Source organism: Nomascus leucogenys, chromosome 14, assembly GCF_006542625.1.
Source record: "Nomascus leucogenys isolate Asia chromosome 14, Asia_NLE_v1, whole genome shotgun sequence".
Taxonomy (NCBI): domain Eukaryota; kingdom Metazoa; phylum Chordata; class Mammalia; order Primates; family Hylobatidae; genus Nomascus; species Nomascus leucogenys.
Genome location: NC_044394.1, coordinates 71,008,644 through 71,032,086, shown reverse-complemented (window position 1 = coordinate 71,032,086; position 23,443 = coordinate 71,008,644). Strand labels below are relative to the sequence as shown.

The 23,443-nt window shown below is 48.3% G+C and overlaps 1 protein-coding gene across 10 annotated transcripts; it reads right to left on the bottom strand.

The window, feature by feature from the left end:
- Positions 1-6,915: 6,915 nt before the first annotated feature.
- On the bottom strand, positions 6,916-22,894 carry THNSL2 (threonine synthase like 2). Of its 10 annotated transcripts, none has more exons than XM_030827317.1 (10): positions 20,013-21,929; positions 19,795-19,917; positions 18,253-18,447; positions 17,689-17,841; positions 14,095-14,325; positions 10,672-10,820; positions 10,446-10,571; positions 9,805-9,828; positions 8,045-8,196; positions 6,916-7,626 (listed from the first exon to the last, which is right to left on the bottom strand). In XM_030827317.1, exons 1-10 carry the CDS (start codon positions 20,215-20,217, stop codon positions 7,398-7,400), a joined length of 1,587 nt encoding a protein of 528 aa, XP_030683177.1. In that variant the 5' UTR covers positions 20,218-21,929; the 3' UTR covers positions 6,916-7,397. The 10 variants fall into 10 exon arrangements, with proteins under 10 accessions (XP_030683177.1, XP_030683178.1, XP_030683183.1 ...); XM_030827318.1 differs by having other exon boundaries at positions 6,916-7,623; XM_030827323.1 differs by having other exon boundaries at positions 6,916-7,588.
- Between the last annotated feature and the right edge of the window lie 549 nt (positions 22,895-23,443).

Here is a 23,443-nt window from a genome sequence, read left to right as displayed (position 1 = left end):
TAATGTCATGTGAAAAGGTCTGTGACTTCTATTGTTGACAAAGACACAGGTGTTGCTAGGATTAACTGGTTTGCTGTCGACATGTATATTTGAAGGAAGTGTTAACCTTTCGTTACAGGCTAAGGAAAATAAAAATGCAGGCTTTTTACCCCCTTCAAGTTTTCAGACCCCCTGAATTCTATCCTTGGACCCCTTGGCAGTTAATAGACTTCATGTTAAAAACCTGCCCCTGGAGTTGGAGCAAAAATGGATCTTTTTTCCCAAGGCCCTAATAATAGTATCCAGTATGGCCTCAATACCTGAAAGACCTTACTAATAGGCTTTTTAAAAATCAGTTAATGAGGCTGGGCACAGTGGCTCATGCCTGTAATCCCAGCACTTTGGGAGAACGAGGCAGGCGGATCACTTCAGGTCAGGAGTTCGAGACCAGCCTGGGCAACATGGTGAAACCCCATCTCTACTAAAAACACAAAAATTAGCCGGGCATGGTGGTGGGCACCTGTAATCCCAGCTACTTGGGAAGCTAAGGCAGGAGAATCGCTTGAACTCAGGAGGTGGAGGTTGCAGTGAGCAGAGATTACACCACTACACTCCAGCCTGGGCAACAGAGCAAGACACCGTCTCCAAAAAAAAAAAAAGTCACTAAATGAGAACACACACAGAGCCCTTGTTTGGGCCTTCTTGCCAGACCTGAAGTCCAGAAGAGATTTAGGGTTTCCAGGGAGATCGGAGACAAAGTCTTCGCATCTGCAGCAGTGGCTGTGTCTACGCAATTTCATTTTCTGAGCTTTGGAAGATGGCTGCTTGAAACCTGCAGAAAACTCAACCCCAAACTGGGAGAACTGATCTCTACAAGCATCCCCAGGGCTCCTTTCCCAGGGCCCAGCCTGTCTTGGGCTGCCTGAGGGTGCTGAAAGGAGGCACTGCTGTACAAAGTGAGAGGCGCTTGAGTTCTCCAGCTGCCCCCCCCGATTAGCTGTGTGACCTTGGCTAAAGCAACTCTCCTCTCTGAGCCTCAGTTTGCTCATTGTAAGAAGCAAGGGCTTGGGGGGATGATGTTTCTCAAATGGTGCTCCAGGCATGCATTCTTGCTGTTTCAGAATTCTCTATCAATGGTGCGTGTGTGTGTGTGTGTGTGTGGCGGGGGGGGGGGGGTGATTTCATCTTGTTTTTTTTTTTCCTGAAAAAAGACATTTTCTGGATCATCAGTCTGGCTACCTTAAAAATACCATCTCAACTGTCACAAGCCAGTAAGGAGAAGCAGACAGAAGGGACACATATACGACAAGCTGGCAACAAGTGAAGACCATGTGACATGGGACGTGCTTACGATGCTGTGCTTGGGATATTTCCCTGTGGTTAGAATAGGAAAAGGATGGAAAAGCAAAGTTATTCCACCAAAACGGGAGATAAATACACGGAATAACTACAACAAAAATCACGTCCTAGGAATGAAGTGCCAGAGTCCCTCTGCACTGGAGTTCTGAGGGCAGCACGTGATATAGCACAGATGAATGAGATTGTTTTGAATTTTTAAAATTTTGTTTGTAGATTTGTCCATATTTAATTTGAATGTTCATTTCGGCTTATCCTTGTATGGGAGCTATCATCAGTACAAGGAGTTCATTAATTTTATGTTTGTACATGTTTAAGTAGCTTTATTACAAAAACAAAAACTGTTTCAGACAACATTGGAGGTATCTGTGATTTTTTTTTTCTTTTAAAGGAGGGAAGTCCCAATATGAAATTTGAAAAGCAATCAATTTAAAATATATATCTATTTGGGGCCCCATTTCCTCGCCACCCCGCCCCCCGACCTTCAGGGCCTCGAATTCCCAGAGAACAAGCTCAGACTTGCCTGCCTGTGGGGTGTGGGAGTGGGGCTGCGGGTGAGGTGGGGTCCTTTGAAGGGAGGACCTTGGGTGTACTATGCTGCCCTCTTCTGGCCACACAAATCATTGCTGGGTTTATCCTGGGCTTGGAAAATCTGGAGTGTGTGTTTGGCCCTTTGGGCAGGTGGCAGGTCATAGTGACCTTTAGTTGCAGGACCGTTGCACAGAGCTCACCTCGACCCACCTAAGCCCTCATGGCCTGAATTGAGCCAATTTTACAAGCAAGCACTGTCCCTGTTTGGAGGGAACCTTGGATAAGGGATGGTGGGAGGAAAACAGTGATCCAAGCCAGGGATGAGATGAAGGGAAAGGGCAAGAGGGTGACCTCCATGGCCTCCCTGGTGGCCAAACCAAGGGGAGGTTCCCGCAGTTTCACCCTGGCCTGAACGGTCCAAGCCCTGCCTCCATTCTCAACTGCGTCTATTACAGGGCTTCTTGGCCTTGGTTTACTTAGCTCCTGAGCATCCATTCAAGGGGAAGGAAGTCCCCTCCCCAGCCACAAAGACACTTCTGCCTGCAACAGGAGGCCCTGTGCCTTCTCCAGGGTGTCGGTTTATGATAAATCTTTGCAATGACTACACCACTGAGGAGAAGAAAATAGTCCTGACTCCAGAAGGCTCCACGGGCACTCGCAGCCCTTCAAGACCCAGACCGTTCTTCTCCGCACACCCACCCCCAGCCCCCAACCCAGGCATCTTTCTGGGCCTGCAGCTCCTCCTACTGGTTCTTCTCCAGTTGAGCATTCGCAGTGAAGGCTAGATGTGGGGCTAGGGCCTGGGTTTATGGCAGTGGCCTTTGAGGAATGGGTAGTGGGGAAGCAGACCCCTAAACCAACCTCCACAACACCAAGGTCAGTGCAGGGGTGGAAGGGTAAGAGGCGCCTGGATGCCTGCACGGGAGAACACATCGCTCAAGCCATGGGGCAGCTCCTGGGCACGGCCATGGAATTCCATCAACCCCAGCCACATCTTTTCTTAATTTTTACCTCTCCCTTGGTATCCAACACTGCCCAGCACATGGTAGGCCTCAGCATCTGCCCAGCTCTTGGCCCCTGGGAGGCTCCCCGGCTGTGGAGTGGAGGACTGATGGGTAGGATCTGAAAGGGCAGATCTGAGAAGGAGGACTCTTTTGGGCAAAGGCAGTAAGCTCCCAACACAGAAGCTCCTCTTTCCAGGAGGCTGATGGCCCTGCCCTCGCTGTGTTACTCACCCCGTTTTTCTGGGGACACAGCTAAGAAAACTCAGCAAATGCTCCCAGGCCTCGTCTATCTCCCCTACTCTTCCAGCAGGGCCCACCCAGCTGGGTCTCCCTGCCAGCAGCTGGAAATCCCCAGAACCACTCTCACTTTCTTCCTACACCACCACCCTCCCCCGAGCAGACACCTGCTCCGACCATCCTCACAGTGAGGAGCCCAGCTCCACATGCAGCCCTAAGTCAGAGGGAAGTTCTTCCCAAAGCTCCTGGCTCCATGCCCCCTCCCCAGAGCATCTGGCCCTTCTCCTAATGATGGGCCCTCTCCTCTACCCTCTACCTCCCCATCTAGCCTTCAGACTACCACACACTGATTTGATAGGAACTTGGAGGCCCTGGGCCCAAAGCACTCCTTCTGGTATGGTAGTCTATCCAAGTGGTTAGGCTCACAGATCCTATACCCAGCCTACACATCCCTCCTCCACCACACACTGGCTGTGTGGCCTTGGACAAGTTACTAACCTCTCTGAGCTGCATTCCCTCATCTCTACTTCTTCCTAAACTCCTCATGAGGATTAAGGGAATCAATGTCTGGAAAGTGTTTTATAAAGGTCTCGGCACATCACTGGTGCTCAAGAGAGGAATTGTGCTATCCTCATCATCACTGCAAATTAGCATAGTTTGTTAACTGGTTAGCAGAACCACTACTGACTAATCTGTGGCACATGGCCCCCAATGACCCTAACAGATCCTATTGCAGGGCATATTGGCTGGGCCAGGTCAATCTCTAACCCTGTGCCCAAAGCTGCATCAGCACTGTGGGGGGCCACAGAAGAACTTTATCCTTAAGGAAGAGGCAATATCACAGGCAAGATAAGACTAATTCACAAAGCAATTAGTAAAAAATACAAGATAGCTTAAAAGTACTAAATTGTTCAGTGCAGACTATAATTGTGTTAATAGTAAGAACCATTTGTATGGCACTTGAGAGTTTACCCAGCACTTGGAAATACATTATCTCATCTCACGTAATCCTCAAAGCAAACCAGCAAGGTAAGTACAGATGTTCCTCAACTTACAATAGTTACATCCCAATAAACCCTTCATAAGTTGGAAAATATCCTAAGTTGAAAATGCGTTTAATACCCTCAACCTACAGAAACATCATCATTTGGCCTAGCCTACCATAAATGTGCTCAGAACACTGACACTAGCCTACAGTTGGGCAAAGTCATCTGTCAACACAGCACACTGTGGAATATGGGCTATTTATCCTCGTCATCCCAGGGCTGACTGGGAGCTGGGCTCACTGCTGCTGCCCTGCATTACAAGAGACTATCATACTGCATATTGTTAGCCTGGGGGAAAATCAAAATCTGAAGTCTACTGAATGCATATGAACTCAGTCTACTGGATGCGTATTGCTTTCGCACCATCACCATCCTAAACTTGCAAAGTCTTAAGTCAGGGATCATCTGTATTGCTAGATGCAGATGAGGAAACCATGGCTCACAGAGATTAAATGGCTTTGCTGTGATCACCACCAGTAAGTGGGTGACTCAGAAAAGACTCCACCCTGATTCTCACTTCATCTGGTACAAAGATCCTTGCTTTTTCCATTAATGGTGGGTGTGTGTGGGTGTGTGTGTGTGTGTGTGTGTGTGTGTGTGTATTAGTCTGCTCAGGACTGGGTGAGACTTAAACAACAGAAATTTATTTCCTCCCAGTTCTAGAGGATGGAAATCTCAGATCGAGGTGCCCTCAGCGTTGCTTTAATTCTGGGGCCTCTCTCCTTGGCTTGCAGATGGCTGCCTTCTTCCTCTGACTTCACGCAGTCTTCCCTCTGTCTATGTCCTAATTTCCTCTTATAAAATAAGGTACACCAGTCCCACTGGTTTAGGGCCCAGCATAAAGACTTCATTTTAATTACCTTTTTAAAGACCCTATCTCCAAACACAGTTATATTCAGAGATACTGTGGATTCAACATATAATGGAAGTGACACAATTCAGCTTGTGTGTGTGTGTGTGTGTTACAGGGGTGGGCACTTCTCCAGACTTCGTCTCGCTCTCGTCCTTCTCATTTCCCCAAGACTCCCTGTGGCCAGTGTAGCCTCAGTTCAGGTTTCCTGTCGATGTGCGCTGTGCCTGGTGTGGCCTTATGCTGGCCTCCCTCACAGGCATGGTGGCCTCTCAGAGCTGGATAGGTCCCAGAACCATTCAGGGGATGGGGTTTCCCTGTGACCTTGGCCCTGTCCTGAGGTCCTCAGAATATGGCAGCAAAAGAGAAGGAGCCACCTGCATGGGCCTGCCCACAGCAGTGCCCAGTGCCAGTTAAAGAGGCCCGGAAAGCAGGGGTGCAGCAGCCCCTGGAAGACTCCTGGAGAAGCACAGCCATGCTCCCAGATCCATCCAAGAAAGGAAGATGGTGGGAGGACCCAGGAGCAGGGCCAGGGCCTGGGGAAGGATGGAGGGAGACAGGCAGCAGAGCGAGCCCCATAAGAACGTGCCCGCTGACACAGGAGGCGGTGTGAGGAGAACTACACACCAAACTGGAGGCCACAAGGTCTGGGTTCAAGTTCCAGCCTCTCTGTTCCGTGTTGCCACCCTGGTAAGTTATCTCGTCTCTCAGAGTCTTAGTGTTCTCACCCGCAACATTGCGGGGGAAACAGTAGCACTTGCTTCACACGTTGCTGTCAGGATTAAATGAGCTAATTTTTGTAAAATGTCACCTGGCACACAGTAGGTGCTATCAGGGCTGCATAGTAACTTTTGTGGGTATTAGGCATTTTTGCTTTCATGGGTGTCTTCCTCTATAAAAAAATACTTAAAATTCTATTGTACAACTGTGTTAGAAGAAAGACGAATAAAATCCCAGCTGTATTATACTGTTTTCTTTTGGTTTTAAAAGAAATGAAGACATTTTCATGGGCCTCTAATGAATGGTGGCCCCTAAGCATTGGGTCTATCATATCTAATGGGTAAGTGGCCCCAGGGACTGCATCAGTATCTGCTGCTGTGGATGTTAAAGTGTCTCAGAAACTGCCAAGTGTCGTGGCTGGTAAGGAGTCACTGTCACTCCTTTAAGAACACTCCTGTCCTCCTGGGGTCCAGCATCCCTGTCCTCCCCTCTGGGTACTGACTGCAGTGCCTCAATGTCCAGTGTTCCAGCAGAGGGCGCCAGAGGCCTTTCCCTTTAGTCCCACGGAGATGCGGGGCTGGCATGTTCTGACGGGGAATGCCAGGCAGGGATCGCACCTGGGTGAGCAGGGCCTTCAGACCTCAGGCAGGCAGGGGAAGGGGGCTCTGGAGGACAAATACCCATTAGGTCATTTCACAGCAGCCCCCAGGGTGGCGGCAACAATGTCCTCTAGTGGCAAAAAATCCATCCATCCAAAGCCTGCCTCCCCTGCCCTCCTAGGGGCCCCCAGCGTCCAAGGCATGTGGCTTCTGTTGCCGTTCATGTGTTTGTCTAAAACTCTCCTCAACCCACACAGGACTGGAACTTGATGAAATGGATTGGAACCTGAGTCAAATGGGCTCAATCCCAAGTGATGTATGAGCAACAGGGCGCCTTGCCTCGGTTTGCACATTGATGCCAATGCTTTCCCACAGGGACTCCATCTGGTGAGCCCCACCTCAACCTCTATGAATGCCAGCACCATCGGGGCCACTGGCCCATGCCTGCTCTGCTGCCCCTCAAGCCTGGGCCAATGCAGGGCAGCAGGGGGATGCCACACACACCTCAGCCCACCACTCAGCAGCCCCCAGGGCTGCCCACAGTCCTGCAGCTCTTCTAGGAAGGGACCTGCCCAGAGGACGTGCCGTCTCCATCACACTGAACAAACATTTTATTCCAGGGATTCCCAACATGTGAGCAGGGTGGAAATCTCTGACAAGGTAGGCCAGAACCTTTGGATTTGGTTTGGGGGCCAAATCAACTAAAGCTCAGAGAACATATAAAGCCTGCGTGAAGGTGGTGAGCTGCTCCCACCTTCACAGGTCTGGGGTCCTAAACCCCTGTAGCCATGGTCAATCCTGTGCCCAAGCCTCTTTTTTTGCAGGCCCTGAAACTTTCACTACAGCTCAGACACTGCTGCACAGGCCAGGGAGGGAGGGGGTGCTTCTGGCAACTGTTGACAGCCCCTCACTCAGCCTCCTTGGTGACCACGCACAGAATAACCAGGGAATGGAGCAAAGCCAGCTGGCTCCAGACCCAGCTGAGCAGCCTCCCAGGAACCTCCTAACCTACGCTTAATGGGGAGGGTGCACCTCCCTGGGATCTGAAGCCTAAAGAAAGCCACCTCCAGCCAGGCTACTGGGAGGTGTTGAGGGTATGACTCCTCCACCGTCGGCTAAGGTCCTCAATGGTGTCCCGAAGCATCAGCGTCCAGTTGTCACCTCTCCGCATCGGGGTGCAGCGTGTCTCCTTGTGCTCCAGGGCTACGATCTCCGCAGGAGTCTCAGGGGTCAGGCCAGCAGCCAGGACAGCTTCCGGGAACTTGGCTGCAGAGGCAGGGGCAAGGCAGCACCGGGGAGTGCTGCTGGGGATGGGGGCAGGTGGCAGCAGGAGGACAGTGAGAGAATAGAGAGATGGGAAAGGAGAAGGTGGAGGAGGAAGAAGAAACAGGGGAAGTTTAGGGATAGGGTGGGGTGTGGAGGACAGAGACACAGACAGACAATTGGCACCTTGAACTTATTGCTACAATGACGCTACCTGGCAAACTTCTCCTCCTGGCTGGAGGCCAGCTCAGCCACCACTTCTGCCCCTGGCTGTCCTTGGGATACCTGTCACACTCCCTCTTCTGGGCCCACAGTTACCAGGGCACAGTTCCACACAGCACCCATCATACTCCATTACAGCCATTTTTTCATAGTCCTGTCTCTCCCACCACTTGGAGAAGAAGAGGGCCCCTGAAATTCAAATGGTCCCTCAGTGGCCCAGGCCCCTATGGCCTGTACCTGCGCTGCTGCCTGTCCATCTGCTGGTAATGGTAGTTCACGGCCACCGCCGAGTGGGGGCACAGCAAGTACTGGTTCTCATCCCAGCAGCGGCCCATGGTCTGGGTGATGGCTTCATCTGACACTGACTCAGATGTCACTGCCTCTGAAAGCTGAAGGGTCCCAGGTCAGAAAGATGAGGTGTGTGGGGGAAGTAGGGAAAGATGACAAAACCCCACTCTCCACCACAGACCCACACCAACCCCAGGGATCCAATGGGACATTCAGACCGAATGGCTCAGATGTAGCTCACAGTAAAAATCCGGCCTCCTAGTTTTGAGCTGACTCACTCAACTTGGAGGAAGGATATCTTTGAGTTTTATGTCAATCCATTTAGTTGGGATGTGGCTCCTAATCAGCAAATATAGATTTGTTCAACAATTTGCCACAGCCAGAAGGCTCGGGGCAGTCACACGTCTGGTGCTTGGTTGTTGGCACACCTCCTTCCTGTCAGTTCCTATTCAGCTCACGGAGCACCTCCTCCAGAAAGCCCTCCCCACTTCCTTCGGACAGAGGAAGACTCCCTTGTCTGTGCTCCCTCAGTGTGTTTGGTTTATTTGATCATCTTCTGAAAATGTATTGCATGCTTACAATACACCAAACACCCTGCATATACTTGACTGCAATAGGGATCATAGAGTATCACAGATTTTCTTTTTTTCTTTTCTTTTTTTGAGACGGAGTCTCTCTCTGTCACCCAGGCTGGAGTACTGTGAGGCAATCTTGGCTCACTGGAACCTCCACCTCCCACGTTCAAGCGATTCTCCTGCCTCAGCCTCCCAAGTAGCTAGGATTTACAGGCATGTGCCACCATGCCCAGCTAATTTTTGGTTTTTTTTTTTTAGTAGAGACAGGGTTTCACTATGTTGGCCAGGCTGGTCTCAAACTCCTGACCTCAAATGATCTGCCTGCCTCAGCCTCCCAAAGTTCTGGGATTACAGGCATGAGCCACCTCACCCGGCTGGTATCATAGATTTTCATATAGCTACCTGCTGTGAATTAGGGTTCCCAGCAGGCAATGAATGTATTTTACTTGTCTTTGTGTTTCTAGCACCTAGCACAGTTCCTCACTCACAGATATATAAAACGAATGGATGAATGCCATTCCAGCAAGTGAAGTGTCTCCTATGTGTATAGCCAGAGAGAGAATGAAGGAGTGGGGGGTATGGTGTCTGTCTTCATGGAGCACCTCATGTATATGAGAAGGAATGTGAATGTCAAAACAAACCATTAACCAAATAAATTGATCTTTGGGTGCATCAAAAGCAGCACAGATTCCAGAAGGCTGAAATTCCACTCCAGTCTGCATTGGTATGGCTCAGCCTAGAAAACTGCATCCAACTTCGAAAACAACACTTTAAGGTGGATATCGACCATGCAGAATTATGTCATGCAAGAGACCACTAAAGGAAGTGGGAAGACTAACTTGGTAAATGAGGATTCTCTAAATACTGGAAACACTCAGTTGTAGAATCAGACTGTGTAAGATAGAAGGAGAAGATTCTAGCTCAATGTAAAGACTTTTATAATGGTGAGAGCTGGTGTGAGGTAGTGAGGGTTTGGTCACTGGAGGTATGCACAGTCTGGATAGCCACTCAGTGAGAATGTGGTAGAGAAAATTAAAGGCAGCTTCACAAATCCTTTTTTTTTTAAAACACAGAATAAGTACCATCACCAGATTGCATTAAAATAAAAACAATCCTTCCCAATTAGATTCCTACCATTCCAAAGGAATAAAATTTCTCCTTTTCCAAGAAAAACAAGAGAGAGAAAGGGAAGGAGGGAGGGAAAGAAAAAAGAAAGAAGGAAAGGAGGGAGGAGAGAGGGAGGAAGGAGAGGGAGGGAGGAAAGAGAGAGAGGAAGGAAAAGGAAGAGAGGAAGAGCTCAACGGAAACAATGGTCTCTGTTCATACTGGATGGGCAAAATGGCTTCCAGTTGCCAGTATTATTGGAAATTAACAATAATAATAAGTAAAAATAAGTAATGTATCAAGCCATATATTACCAGGAAGTATGCAAAGTGCTTCACATATATTATTTGACTTAAATCTCACAACTCTATGAGGTAGGCATTCTTACTATCCCCATTTTATAAATGAAGGAACCGAGGCACAGAGTTTAGGAAACTAGCCCAACGTCTCAGAGCTCACTTGGGATTGAGCCCATTTGACTCTAAACCATGTTCTCTATTATCTCTCCTCATTCAATAAATTATTCCATGTAAAGTGGCCGTAAAAGTGACGGGCTCACAGCAGGTACTCAAGAAACAGGTGTCCTCTTCCCTTGACCAGACTTCCAAACCCCAAGTCTGCTATGTGGCTGTACCCTTTCCTTTCTCTGTGGTGTGTGGGTAGTGACTGACCTTGCTGTGCAGTTCCTTGGGCAGATTCACACTTTGGGTCCTTTCAAACTGCTCCATAAGGGCTCTTGTCACCTGGCTGTCAGAGCCAGAGAGCAGCCAGAATACCCTCTCCATGTTGTAGGGCACCTGGGCAGAAAGTCAGTTTCAGGTCCACACTGATCTCAGCCCCATCCAGCCCCACCCAACCAACACCTGGGCCAGATCTGCACACCTCCCCCAGGCCTACCTGAATGTCCATAGCTGATGCCAAGGTTGATTTAACAGCCTCAGAGAGAGAGAAGTCTCCCTGCTGGACAGTCCTGTGGATGATGTCATTGCGGTTCACTGCCACGACCAGACGGATGGGCAGGCCTATCTTCTGAGCAATGCACCCAGCTTAAGACAAGAGAGGAGGAGAACAATGGCTTTTCAGAAACAAAAGCAAAAAGAAAAAAGTACACTGGGCTTCATCAAAATTAAGAAACTGTTGTGCTTTTTGAAGCTTTTGTGCTTTAAAAAGGACACTATCAAGAAAATGAAAAGGCAACTCACAGAATGGGGAAAAATGCAATTCATATATCTGATAAGGGACTTGTATCCAGAATATATAAAGAACTGTTGCAACTTAACAATAAAAATACAAATAACCCAATTAAAAATGGGCAAAAGAACAGGCATTCCTTCAAAGAAGACATACAGATGGCCAATGAGCACATGAAAAGATGTTCAACATCATTAGTCATGAAGGAAATATAAACAAAAACCATGAGATATTACTTCAAACCCTCTAGGATAGCTAGAATCAAAAAGACAGGTAATAAAAAGTGTTGGTGAGGATGTGGAGAAATTGGAAAATTCCTACATTGCTGGTGGTGACATAAAATGGTGCAGCCACTTTGGAAAACTAAAGTCTGTCAGTTCCTTAAAATATCAAACAGAGTTATCATATAACCCAGAAATTCCACTCCTAGTTATATACCCAAAAGAAATAAAAATATATGTCCACGTGAAAACTTATACACAAATGTTCACTGCAGCATTATTCATAATAGCTGTGTTAAAACAATCCAAATGTCTATCAGCTGATAAACTGATAAACAAAATATACCACTGTACGGTATATCCATACAATCGAAAAAGTACTGATATATGATACAACATGGATGAACCTTGAAAACATTACGCTATGGGAAAGAAGTCAGGCACAAAAGACCACATACGGTATGATTCCTTTTATAGAAAATGTCTAGAATAGGAAAATCTATATATAGAGACAAAATAGATTCATGGTTACCAAGGGCTGGCGAAGGAGGTGGTCTAAGGAAAAGTGAGGAGTGACTGCTAATGGGTACAGGTTTCTTTTTAGAGTGATGTAAACATTCCAAAATTGGTTATGGTGATAGTTGCAAAAGTCTGTGAATATATTATACTAAAAACCACTGAATCAGACACTTAAAATGTGTGAATGGTATGTGAATCATTTAGCAATAAACCTGTTACAGACACACACACACACACGCACACACACACACACACACACACACACAGCGAGAGAGAGAGAGACACAGAGAGAGAGGAGAGAGCGTGAGAATGACTAGGAGCACATCACCATGCCCTGAGGCTGTTTTATGTGTCAGTCCCCTGCCAGGTGCCAAAGTATTTAACAGATGGCTGACTACTGTAAAACACCAATTTTTGGAAGAGGAAATGAATGTTCCAAGCGGTCAAAATGACCTGTCCAAAGCCTGTTAAGTGTCAGAGTCAGGATTCAAAATATGCCTAAGTCCTAAGCACATGCCCTCCCTCGACTCAGCCTCCTAGAGCCAGCAGTTTCAGACTATTCTCCCTGCATAGGCACCAGGGGAGGCCAGAGCAGCATCCTCAGTCCACCCCAACAGCAGTTCTTGTTTGCATGGAACAAGCAAGGAATTCCTCCCCCTAAGAGGTGTAGAGCCTGGACACGTGACATCGTTTAGGAAGGTTTTACAAATAGTGCTTTCATGAGCAGTTTATCTCTGGTGAGTAGCTAAGGGGAGTTAGGGACAACCACACCACCCAACATCACTGTTAACCTGGCAAAACACTTTTTTTTTTTTTGAGACTGAGTCTCTCTCTGTTACCCAGGCTGGAGTGCAATGGCACAATCTCAGCTCACTGCAACCTCCACCTCCCAGGTTCAAACGATTCTCCTGCCTCTGCCTCCCGAGTAACTGGGATTACAGGCATGTGCCACCACACCTGGCTAATTTTTGTATTTTTAGTAGACAGGGTTTCACCATGTTGGCCAGGCTGGTCTCGAACTACTAATCTCAACTTTCTCTTTCTTATTTCACCTGATCCTCATGAGAACATCATGATATCCTTGCCTGACAGGGGAGAAATGGAGGCTCAGGAAGGTCCAGGGTCTTAAAGCCAAAGAGTTGGTTCCTGACAGAGCAAAGATGGATAGGAACACCCTCAGCAAATGTTGGTCACGTGTTTATTTTGTATCGAGCACTGTGGCAGGCTCTGGGCTGCAGAGGGCCACTGGCTGCACAACTCGGTGCATCACTAATTGGAGAGTGATGGGAATGGGGAGCATGGTGGGCTTTACCCCATGAGTGGCAAAGAAGCCTACCCCTCCTTACCTGCTAGCCCGCTGTTCTCTCCACCCTTCTGTTAGTAGCAGAAGTCAGGAAGCTTCCTAACCACTAAGATGCTTCCACTGAGAGCATGCTCTCAGCTACCATCCTTGGTGCCCATCAGAACCAATGCCATTGCCGGAACTATCAGGAACAGTAATTCCCCTAGCCTCACCAGCTCTGCAGTCAGACTGCCTGAGTCACACTCCTGGCTCTGCTGCTGCCCAGCTCTGTAACCAGGGCATGACTCCTTTCTCTGTGCCTTTGTTTCCTCATTATAAAATGGAAAGTGTCCTCTCCACAGGTGGATAAATGAGTTCATACGTGAAAAGCATTTAGAACAGTGCCAGTTGCATGCTAAGTGCTTGATAAATATTAACGATTATTACAGAAAATGATTTTAATGCTACACAGCTGTACAGCACTTTGCCCTTACAAAGTTTGCATGCACACAGGAATCTTATTCGCTCATCGAGGCAGTCCTGGGAGATAGGATGAGTGATACAATCTCATTTTATAGCTCAAAGGTTGAGTCTAAAGGACTGCTCCACAGCCTCTCAGTAAAGGACAGAACTGGGGTCCGAACCCCAAGTCCAGAACTCTTTCCACCTCACACGGGGTCAGGGTGGTGTGTCCAGGAATGGGAACAAATGTACCAGTCAAGCCGCTTGCCCTCACATTGGGTAGCTGGCCAGGGTTGGGAGCAAAGTCCACATTTCTGATTGAGGGCACTGCCAGCCAGGCACAGCGGCTGACCCTTGACCTTGACTCTCCACACTCTGCTGAGCCAGCGAGCACATCAGGTCAGGCTGCAGGAGCATGTGGGGTTAAGATATCACCCTCTGCTGCTGGCAGCAGGATCCCAGGATGCTGCCCCAGGCAATGAGAGGGGAAATCTTCTGGGAACTTCTTCTGTGGGGTTTCCCATCACCTTCAGAACTGAGACTCCACCTTCTTTCTCCTCACAGTTGCAGCCAAAGGGCAGCTAGAAGGACTGGGGCCACAGGCATTTTTCTGGAAAGTCCATTTGTGCCCCGGGGACTCCTTACCTACAAGGTTACCAGCAGCCCCTGTTGGCACAACCACCTCCACCAGGGGTAGGGGATGCATGTCCAAGGATGGCGTACACTGGAAGTAAGCAAAGAAGTGATGGGCCATCTGCACCAGGACCCGGGACCAGTTGATCGAATTCAGGCTCATCAGATTGTGCTTCTTGACAAAAGCCACATCAGCAAACACAGTCTTGATCGGCTCATCGAGCTCATCGCTGTTTCCCTCCACTGCCAGGGGGGAGAGAAGAGGGCAGCTGTCAGAAGCATGTAGAACCCCCAGGAGGTCAGCACTCACCTGCGACAGGGCCCTCCCAAGCTGAGCCCATCCTCCTGGGACCTTCGCGCAGCCTAGGTTTCTTTACTTTCACGTAGCTTGGCCTCACTTTCTAGACTCAATATTAAGCTCCTCAAGGACAGAAACCATGCCTCAGATTCTTGTGTTCCTAAATATCTGCCCTAGCTTAGAACGGAAAGGGTAGCCAGAACCAGTTCCAATGTTTCTACCATTATCTAAAATAAGATAGCAAATGTCAACCTTCTGGGATACTGGGAGAATTTCTCTTTGTAATCCACACCCACTTCCCCCACTCTTCTGCAGAGGAGGAACTGTGTGCCTGATTGGAAAACGGTGAGAGACGTAGCCTTTCCTCCACAGTCCTCTATCAGGAGCCAGGGTGGAAACAGTCACCATTCCCCTGTGGTCTGCCCTCTGCCCTCATTTAGATCACAGGGCAGGTGTTCTGCTCTCTGCTCCTACATGGCAGGTAAGCTTACATGGACAGAACTTCCCCTCCCTGAAGCTGGGTGTGTACATCAGTGTAATTTATGAGTGAATTACTGGATAAATTTATGGTGAATTATCCACTAATACAAGTTATATCCTCCAGTCTAGCTCAATGAGCAACCAAGCCAATATTGATTTCTTATCTGATACCTGAGTATGTCTCCATTGGATCTACACCTGGAAGGGAGAGGGGTGAAATTTACTGAGAAACGTGCCAGAGAAGGCATTAAGGGTGCTAACCATTCTGCCCTTCAACACTGTGTAGCAGCAATGGAGCTGGGGGACTGACTCTAGATCCACGTGTGTACCCAGAATGGCCAGGGCCAGTCATGGTGATTCCATTCCTTTGCCAGGACCAAGCCAATCAGTGCCTGGTACTCTCATGGGGTCAGGGTTGGCTCCACTGATGTGAATAAATTCAGATCAGTGAACCATAAGGACGTGTTTGCTGGGTTCTAAAAAAAGATTCACTGCTTTAAAAAAAGAGTAACAGGAAGGGAGAGACTTGGTTACCTCAAGGAATCACCATATGACCACAAGAGGAATGAGCCTTAGGACTGAGGAGGGCAGAGCAGAGAATGGGAAGGACCTGGGTTCCTGAGAGCATTGTGAGTCACTGAATCAAGCAACTGGGAGCCCACTCCACCCCTGGCCTTCCAGTTATGGAAGCTGGAAAATATTCTTGTTTAAGCTGGTCTGAGTTGAATTTTTTGCTACTTCTAGCCAAAAGCATCCCAAATAATAAATACCTAGCACTTGCTGATTATTCTGTGCTTAAGAAGAACCAAGTATACAATGTACATGGAAATTAATGATTTTATAAACCAACTGCCCACATACCAATAATCTAAGTAGTCCATCCCTACTCCCTAAGATTACCAGTCTACAGAAAAATACGTATTTGCTGTTATATCCTGAACTAACACACATCCTCCTTAAAACCAAACCAGAAAGCTCTAGAAAGGAAAGATCTGAATAGTGTCGTTTATAAACAAAACTGATTTCTGTGAAGTCTGCTGTCTTAGTTTCTGATTTTCTTGAACATGTACACAACAGAAACACCCCCTTCAGATCCAACATTTAATGACTTATTGCATTCATCAGATTCCACATTTCCGCCATTACTTTACAACTGGGCACTGTTCTCCAATCCACAAGTCAGGAATGGAGCTTTCAGTCACACCCTTAGGTCTGTGTACAAAAAAGACAAGAAGGGAGTAGGAGGCAGGACAGAGGCACAAAACGCTATTCTCTGCTTTGATTCTAGGAAAAAACAGTCCTAGATCTGTAACTAGAAATTTTGGTGCTTAGGGTATAACAAGGACCCTCAGGAGCCTGAATCTTGTGCATTAAAATCTTGCAACAACTGCAGGAAAATGCAGCCAAATACGAGCAATTAGCAAGGCAAATGTGTAAGATGACATCAACACCCGCATTAGGACTTTTCACTGGCAAGTGTATGCACCTGCTAAAGAACAGAGCGGAGGGGCAGTTTGCTTGCTCTTGAACAAACTGACAAAGGATATTTATGCTGCTCCTTTGAATAAGGTTTGTTTTCACTGTGCTTTTGCTCCTTGTCAAAGTTGATGTTATACAAAAATAACCTCTACAGGATTATCATAGGAATCCAGGCCAGTTGTAGAAGGAACATTCTCTGCCATCACACTTGCTGTTCTGTCAGGTGAGTGATCAAACTAAGCCAGGCCTCCTGGAAAGCCTGCCCAAGGCCACAGCCCACCCAGGCCAAAACTTAATCCAAGTCCCCACCTTGCAGCTACCTGGGGTCCAGTGGGGTGTGAGAGGTAAAAATAAAAATGTACAGCTCCACCCACGCTCACCCCATCTTTCTCCACTCTTAATCCCTATAATGATTAAATCCATTAGGAATAGATGGCCTGATATTAAAAAAGATGGCTTTTGCCTTTCTCCAAGCACAAAATGCTGTGATTCTCATGATGTGACTCAGGTAGCAGTATAACCAGTGGTGGGTACCACTGAATAGTTTCCCATTTTAAATATTTAGACCGGATAACCGGTGCATGGCTTAGTTGTTCCCATACTGTAAAGAACAGTGGGAACTGTCAACATACAATGACACATTCCTTTTTTTTTTCTTGAGACAGGGTCTCACTCTGTTGCCCAGGCTGCAATGCAATGGCATGATCTTGGCTCACTGCAGCCTTCTGGGCTTAAGCGATCCTCCCATCTCAGCCTTTGGAGTAGCTGGGACTACAGGTGCACACCACCACGCCCGGCTAATTTTTGTATTTTTTATAGAGGCAGGGTTTCGCCATGTTGCCCAGGCTGGTCTCAAACTCCTGGGCTGAAGCGATCCACCCACCTTGACCTCTCAAAGTGCTGGGATTACAGGCATGAGTCACCGCACCTGGCAACACATTCTCTTAAAATAATTATTTAACATGTTGGTGTCCTCTAAACTTCAGAGTATTGGGAAAAAACCCAAGTCACTTGGCTCAGGTTATGACTCTGCATGGCTGCTGACATACATGACACTTGCAGGTTGGACATGCATGGAGGTGGCATTTTTTGGGATATGGTTTTCAATCCATACTTAGCATGTTGTACTGTTGGTATCAGTTTATGCATCTGTCACCTCCAATAGTTTACTGTGTAGCCAGAACCCTGCCCAGAGCTGAGCCAAGGCATATACACCAACCTCGAATATGACTGATGAAAGGAGGACAGTCAGCTACCCAACTGTGCAATTTTGTTCCAGCCCATCTCCCAAAGCAAACCCAATTAAGGCAGGGCTGCACTGTCCCTAGAGCCTCTGCCTCAGCACACACCTCCAAACACATGTACGTTCTCCTTCAGCACCGTTGTCATCTGGAGCTCTTGAATCTTTGTGCAGTGACCTTTGGGCAGCAGAACGATAATGTCCATGTTCTTTGCCCCTTGAACACTCTCAATGGCAGCACTTCCTGTGTCACCAGATGTTCCTGGATGGGAAGAAGAACTCTCCCTCTTTAGAACAAAGGGAATGAATGAGGAAAGAAACAGTCCCCAAAGCACTGTTGTCAAATATAGCAACATCTACTTCAAATACTTGGAGGATATGGCCCTAGCACTCCACCTAGGGTCCATGGATCCACGGATAAAATTCAGGACATAAGTGAACTTGTGAACCACATCATCTTAAGCATTTTGTGCCGTTCAAACATTACTCTGAGAAAGTTCCATAGCCTCCATCAGCCTGGCAAAGGGGTCTATGGCACCAGAAAATGTTAGGAACCTTGCTCTGGAAGAACCAGTACCATAGTTCCTGAGTGGCTCTATGAACAGCATCCTATAGGTGGACACCCTACAGTCACAGCACTCAGGTATTCCGCGTTCATGCCCCAAAAACACACCTACAACCACAGTGACGTGCTTCTCCCTCTTCTCCAGGAAGTACTGCAGGAACTGTGCTGTGCAGGACAGGGACAGGTCCTTAAATGCATATGTGACGCCATGCCACAGCTCCAACACGTTCAGCCCATTCCTCAGCCTGGACAGATGGACCACCTCTCTGTGACGGAATCTGCTGAAGGCTCGGTCGATCAGATCTGTGAGGGTAGTGGGGTGGATAGCCAATGAAGGGCCTGGTCTCTTTCTCAAGTTCCCTCTCAGTCTCTGAATATAAAGTTTCCAACTCCTGCTACTAAAAGGTCAAAAATCTTCCTCTTAAATGATACCATTTTTGAATACAATTGTATAAACCTAGAAAAAAGTCTGGGAAAACATGCACCAAACTGTTCATAGATTCCTCATAGTGATTTCCTCAGAGACTAGCATTGGTACTAGAAGACTTTATTTTTAATTTTTTATACTTCTTCATTGTTTAACTGTCTGGTGAGCATGTATTCCAATCAGGGGTCAATTAAATAGCTACATAACACATCAATGTCGCATCCCATCTAATGTTCCTTCCTAAAGATAGGAAATTTTTTGTTTGCTTGTTGCATTATTAAATTTCACACCTGTGACGCCAGAGCCTTCAGATGGTTGATATACAGCCCTCCCTAAGGCAGGACTGGAGCAGTCCTAGAGCAGAGCTTCTCAAACTGTCACTGGCAAACCAAGCACCTGGGATCTTGTTAAAATGCAAGTATGAGGCTGTCTCGGATTTCCAACAAGTGCCCAAGCAACGCCATCACTGCTGGTCATCAGACTACATTTTAAATGTCCTTTCTCTTCCCCAACCCCAAACCACCACCATTACATTATGGATTTTGTTCTTACTGTTTAAAGTGTGGCTCATGGACCAGTAGTCTAGTATTATCTGGACATCTGACAGAAATGCAGAATTCTCACTTCTATCCCAGACCTAGTGAATCAGAATTTGGTTTTTAACAAGATCCCCCAGGAAATCCTCAGGCACATTATAGCTTAAGACAAGCTGGTCTAGGACAGTCTTGAAGTCCCTTCTGGAATTAACATTCAAAAAATAAAATAGCAATTTGGGGGTCTGGGTGCTTTATGTGCAGGAACGAAACACCCCAACATTCAAGTCACTGATTCTAAAATCCCTAGTGTTGAAGAGGTTTTTTTTCTTTAAAGAAAGAGAAGAAAGAAAGAAAGAGAAAGAAAAAAAGAAAGAAAGAAAAAAGAAAGAGAAAGAAAGAAAGAAAGAAAAAGAAAAGAAAAGAAGGAAAGGAAGGAGGAAAGAGAGAGAGAAAGAACGAGAGAAAGAAATAATTCTCTGAAGAAAATTTCAACATTCATCTTTCTGGAGAAAGGATGAAATCTTTCAGAATATTTTCAATTCTGGGATCCTAGAGGCAGGAAAAGAAAGAAAACAAAGTTTGAGAAACATGACTAGAGACTTCCTGGTGGTTTGGTGATGGATTTGCAATTCTGTAGACTGAGCTGGCAGGGGCTGGAAGAGTGGAAGTAGAGGTGGGAGTGCTCACCATTTAAGTCATCTTTTGGAATGAGCTCAGAGCCAATGAAGAGGGCGCACAGCTCCTTCACCAGGCCAGGATAGGAGAGCGTGCTCCACTGGCACAGGATCTCTCTGTTCAACTGTGGGAGCTCTTCAGGCATAAAGAGGCCCCCATCAGGTGCATAGCCAGAGAAGAGGGCCCCCTCAAAGTTGACCCGTGGGGCTAAGCCCCTGGTGCTGACGTACCACATGATCCTGGAGGCCTGCAGAGAGGACAGTCCCAGAGGCACCTGGTCTCCAAGCTCCCACACCCCATGGGGCAAAGCCAAAGCACACACAGTCTCACAGTTAGCCTCTGGACCACCACTCTCTGGGGCATATGTCCCAGACCTACAGATGGCAGTCCTGTCTCAAGTCTCATGCCAGCTTCATTTGCAACTGTGTAAATCATGATTCCACCAATCAAAATGAGGCAATTCCACTGACCTCCTGTCTTGAGGGAGAGGGTATCAGAGCAGGCCGGGAAAAGAGAAAGCTTGGTCCTCACCAGTGACAAAGAAAGCCTGGGGGTGGGGACAGATAATAGCAATAATAGGCGACTGCCAGCTTGATATCCCTCTTGCTAAGGTGAAAGACCAACACACAGAGTCATACACCCCTTTCAGGGATGTCTGGGTCCACCTCTGCTCAAAAAACAAACATTTTCAATGGTTATTGGAAACACTGTCTACAGCCTAGTAGTTCTCAACTCTGGTAGCTTGCTGGAATCAACTTCAGAGCATTAAAAAAAATACAACTACCTGAATCAATTAAATTAGACTCTAAATGAGAGGCTCCTCAAGAGAGTCTAATGTGCAGCCAGGGTTGAGAAGAGGGTGACCAACTCATCCCAGTTCGCCCAGGAGTTTTCTGGTCTTAAAACTGCAAGTCCCATGTCCTAGGAAACCCCTCAATCCCCGGCAAACTAAGATGGTTGGCCATCCTAGTGGATAACCAGTGTTCTACCTCTTAGCCTAATCCTAGGACAGTTACAAGTGCTGATATGCAGTCTTTAAAACTAACTGGCCCTGCATGGACTGAGTTCTCTGGTTCCTGGGGAAGCCCAGGACACCTTAGGCCTAACTCTGGTCACACTTCCACATCAGTTACATTCCCAGGAACCAGATGCCATGTCAAGGAGCTGGGCTTGAACTCTGAACACCTTCCTCTGGATCATGACAGTGCATTTAGGGGCACTGGCTTCGAAGCCCCACAGTAACTCTGGCGATGAATTTGACTAGACATAGCTCTCAGTATTAGCTTGGACTTTCTGTGCCATGGTGGGAAGGGATCCCCTGCCCTCTAAGGGCAAAGCCACCCAAAGCTCTCTACCTACATGAGGCGTATGAACACTGACCTGGAGGAATTCTCATTTCCTAGTCTGTGGCTCTAACATCTGTGGGCCCAAGTGCAAGTCTCAAGTGGGCTGCCACGTGCAACTCTCTTAACTACAAATATAAGTGTGTCTAACTTAGAGACAGAGACAAGCTTGATCATACAAACCATGAACGTTTTGAAAGTGATTATGCCGGCACAATGGTATAAGCCAGAACTGTCCCTGGCAAACTAGGACACAAGGTCACCCCGTATGGGAGTCCATGTCAAAGAGATGAAATCTGGGTAACTCCAAAAGTTACTGCAGTGGATAAACAAAGCAGGCAGTATTTCACAAAACAAACAGGTGCCCTCAGTAAAGAGAGGAATTTCTGCAATTCTGTAGTAAGAGTTAGAGCCAACGCAAACTGCCCAAGACCCTAGAGTAACAGAAAGAAGGCCTTTATAGGACCAGACTTAAATGCTACGCCTGAGCTGCCAAAGAAACCGTTGCAGGAGTGAGGGCAGGAGCAAGCAGGGCAGTAAGGTACAGCAAAAGAAAGTATGTTTGGAATGCCCTTCCCTGGGTGGAAGGAACCATCACACCTGGAGCACTGGGAAGGAGGATACGGAACAACTGTCCAGGAACAGAGGACAGAGGGGCTGGCGCGGGGCTCTGAGCAGGTCATGGAAGGAGCTGGCCTGATTAGCACAGACCCATGCCCCTCACGCAACAGGACTGTCCCTGTTCTGTCCAATGCTCTCCAGGGGCAGCATTCCCAGGCCAACTGAGCAAAGCTAAAGAGAAATACACATGGTTGGGTTCAATGTAAGCCAGAGGCGGAAATAGCAACCACAGGAGGTGGTGAAGTTGGGGAAGAAAACCAAGTGCTGTTGTTGGGCTGCTCTATGAGGGCTCCAAGCATGGGATGGAGACCCGGACTACGTGTCCCCTGGGATTTTATATTCTAATAATTTTCCCTTGCGACTCCTCTGGACCCTATTCCAGAGTAGAGAAGGTCAGAAAAACTCTGACTAATAACCAGGATAAATAAATAATACGGAAAATAGAAGTAGCCCGAAGGCTGGGAACGAGAAGGTGGGTAGACGGGCGCTCCTCAGGGAGGTGGAGGGGTTTTGTGAGAAGGGGTGGGGCAGAGCGAAGACTCAGACCCCAGGAGCCGACGGCACCCCTAGGGGTGGAGGCAGGCCCCGGCTCTCTGAGGCTACCGGTGCCAGTCATCCCACCAAGGAGGGCGGCCTAAACCCTCAGGGTGCTCGTAGACGCCTGAGGTTCCACTCTCAGCCCCTGAAAACACCACGGACTTCAGTTTCGGGGTTCTCCAAAGACTGCCCAAACCCCGCAGAAAACGCAAAGCATCGGAAACCCCGGCACTACCCTCCCAAGTTCCCCCAAGTCCGAGCGCCGGAACCAAAGTTTCCAGAAACTGGCGGGGAGACGGACGCGGGCCCGCCGGAATCAGGGCTGAGCGGAGCCGCGAGAGCGTCAGGAGCTCGGAAATCTCGCCCGCGACGACCCCGGGAGGGCGACGAGGTTGGCACGCGTTACCGGTGCGGGGCGCGGGGCGCTGGGCGCGGGGCGCGGGGCTCAGGGCCGGGTGCGCAGCAGGGCTGCCCGGGCTGCGAACGTGCGCACTTCCGAGTCCGCGTCCCTGGCGGTGGGGTGGGGCTTCCGGTCGGGGCCGGAGCTGCGGTTCTCAGCTCCGCGGCGGGAAGGACCTAGGAATGGGGCGGCGGGCAGGGGGCGGAGGACGGAGGAGAGCGCGTGGGCAGCGGTGCGCGATCCCGGAAGCATCACGAGGGAGAAGCCCGTGCCCCTCCCGTGGCCCTTTTTTTTTTTTTTTTGAGACAGAGTCTTGCTCTGTCGCCCAGGCTGGAGTGCAGTGGCCTGATCTCGGCTCACCGCAAGTTCCGCCTCCCAGGTTCACGCCGTTCTCCTGCCTCAGCCTCCCGAGTAGCTGGGTTTACAGGCGCCCGCCACCACGCCCAGCTAATTTTTTGTATTTTTAGTAGAGACGGGGTTTCACCGTGTTAGCCAGGATGGTCTCAATCTCCTGACCTCGTGATCCGCCCGCCTTGGCCTCCCAAAGTGCTGGGATTACAGGCGTGAGCCACTGCTCCCGGCCCCGCCGCCCATTTTTAAAGTCGCTTTAGTAAACACTTTATTCACACTCAGCCTCGGAATCTTCGCTGCAGGGCTGTGAGTCCCACAAAACTCATTTTTCAGTTTAGAAAATGGACAGCAAGGTGCGACGAAGAAAGGCCCTGCGTTCCTTTAGGATTCTTGTTTCTCGTCTGCAGCA

Coding starts and splice junctions, on each gene's coding strand:
- THNSL2 (XM_030827317.1), bottom strand. CDS start 20,217: ATGATTTACACAGTTGCAAATGAAGCTGGCATGAGACTTGAGACAGGA. Junction 14,326..17,688: donor GAACGTACATGTGTTTGGAG/GTGTGTGCTGAG, acceptor CCCCCCTGGCAG/TGGAGGGAAACAGCGATGAG. Junction 10,572..10,671: donor CATCAGCTATGGACATTCAG/GTAGGCCTGGGG, acceptor CTTTCTGCCCAG/GTGCCCTACAACATGGAGAG.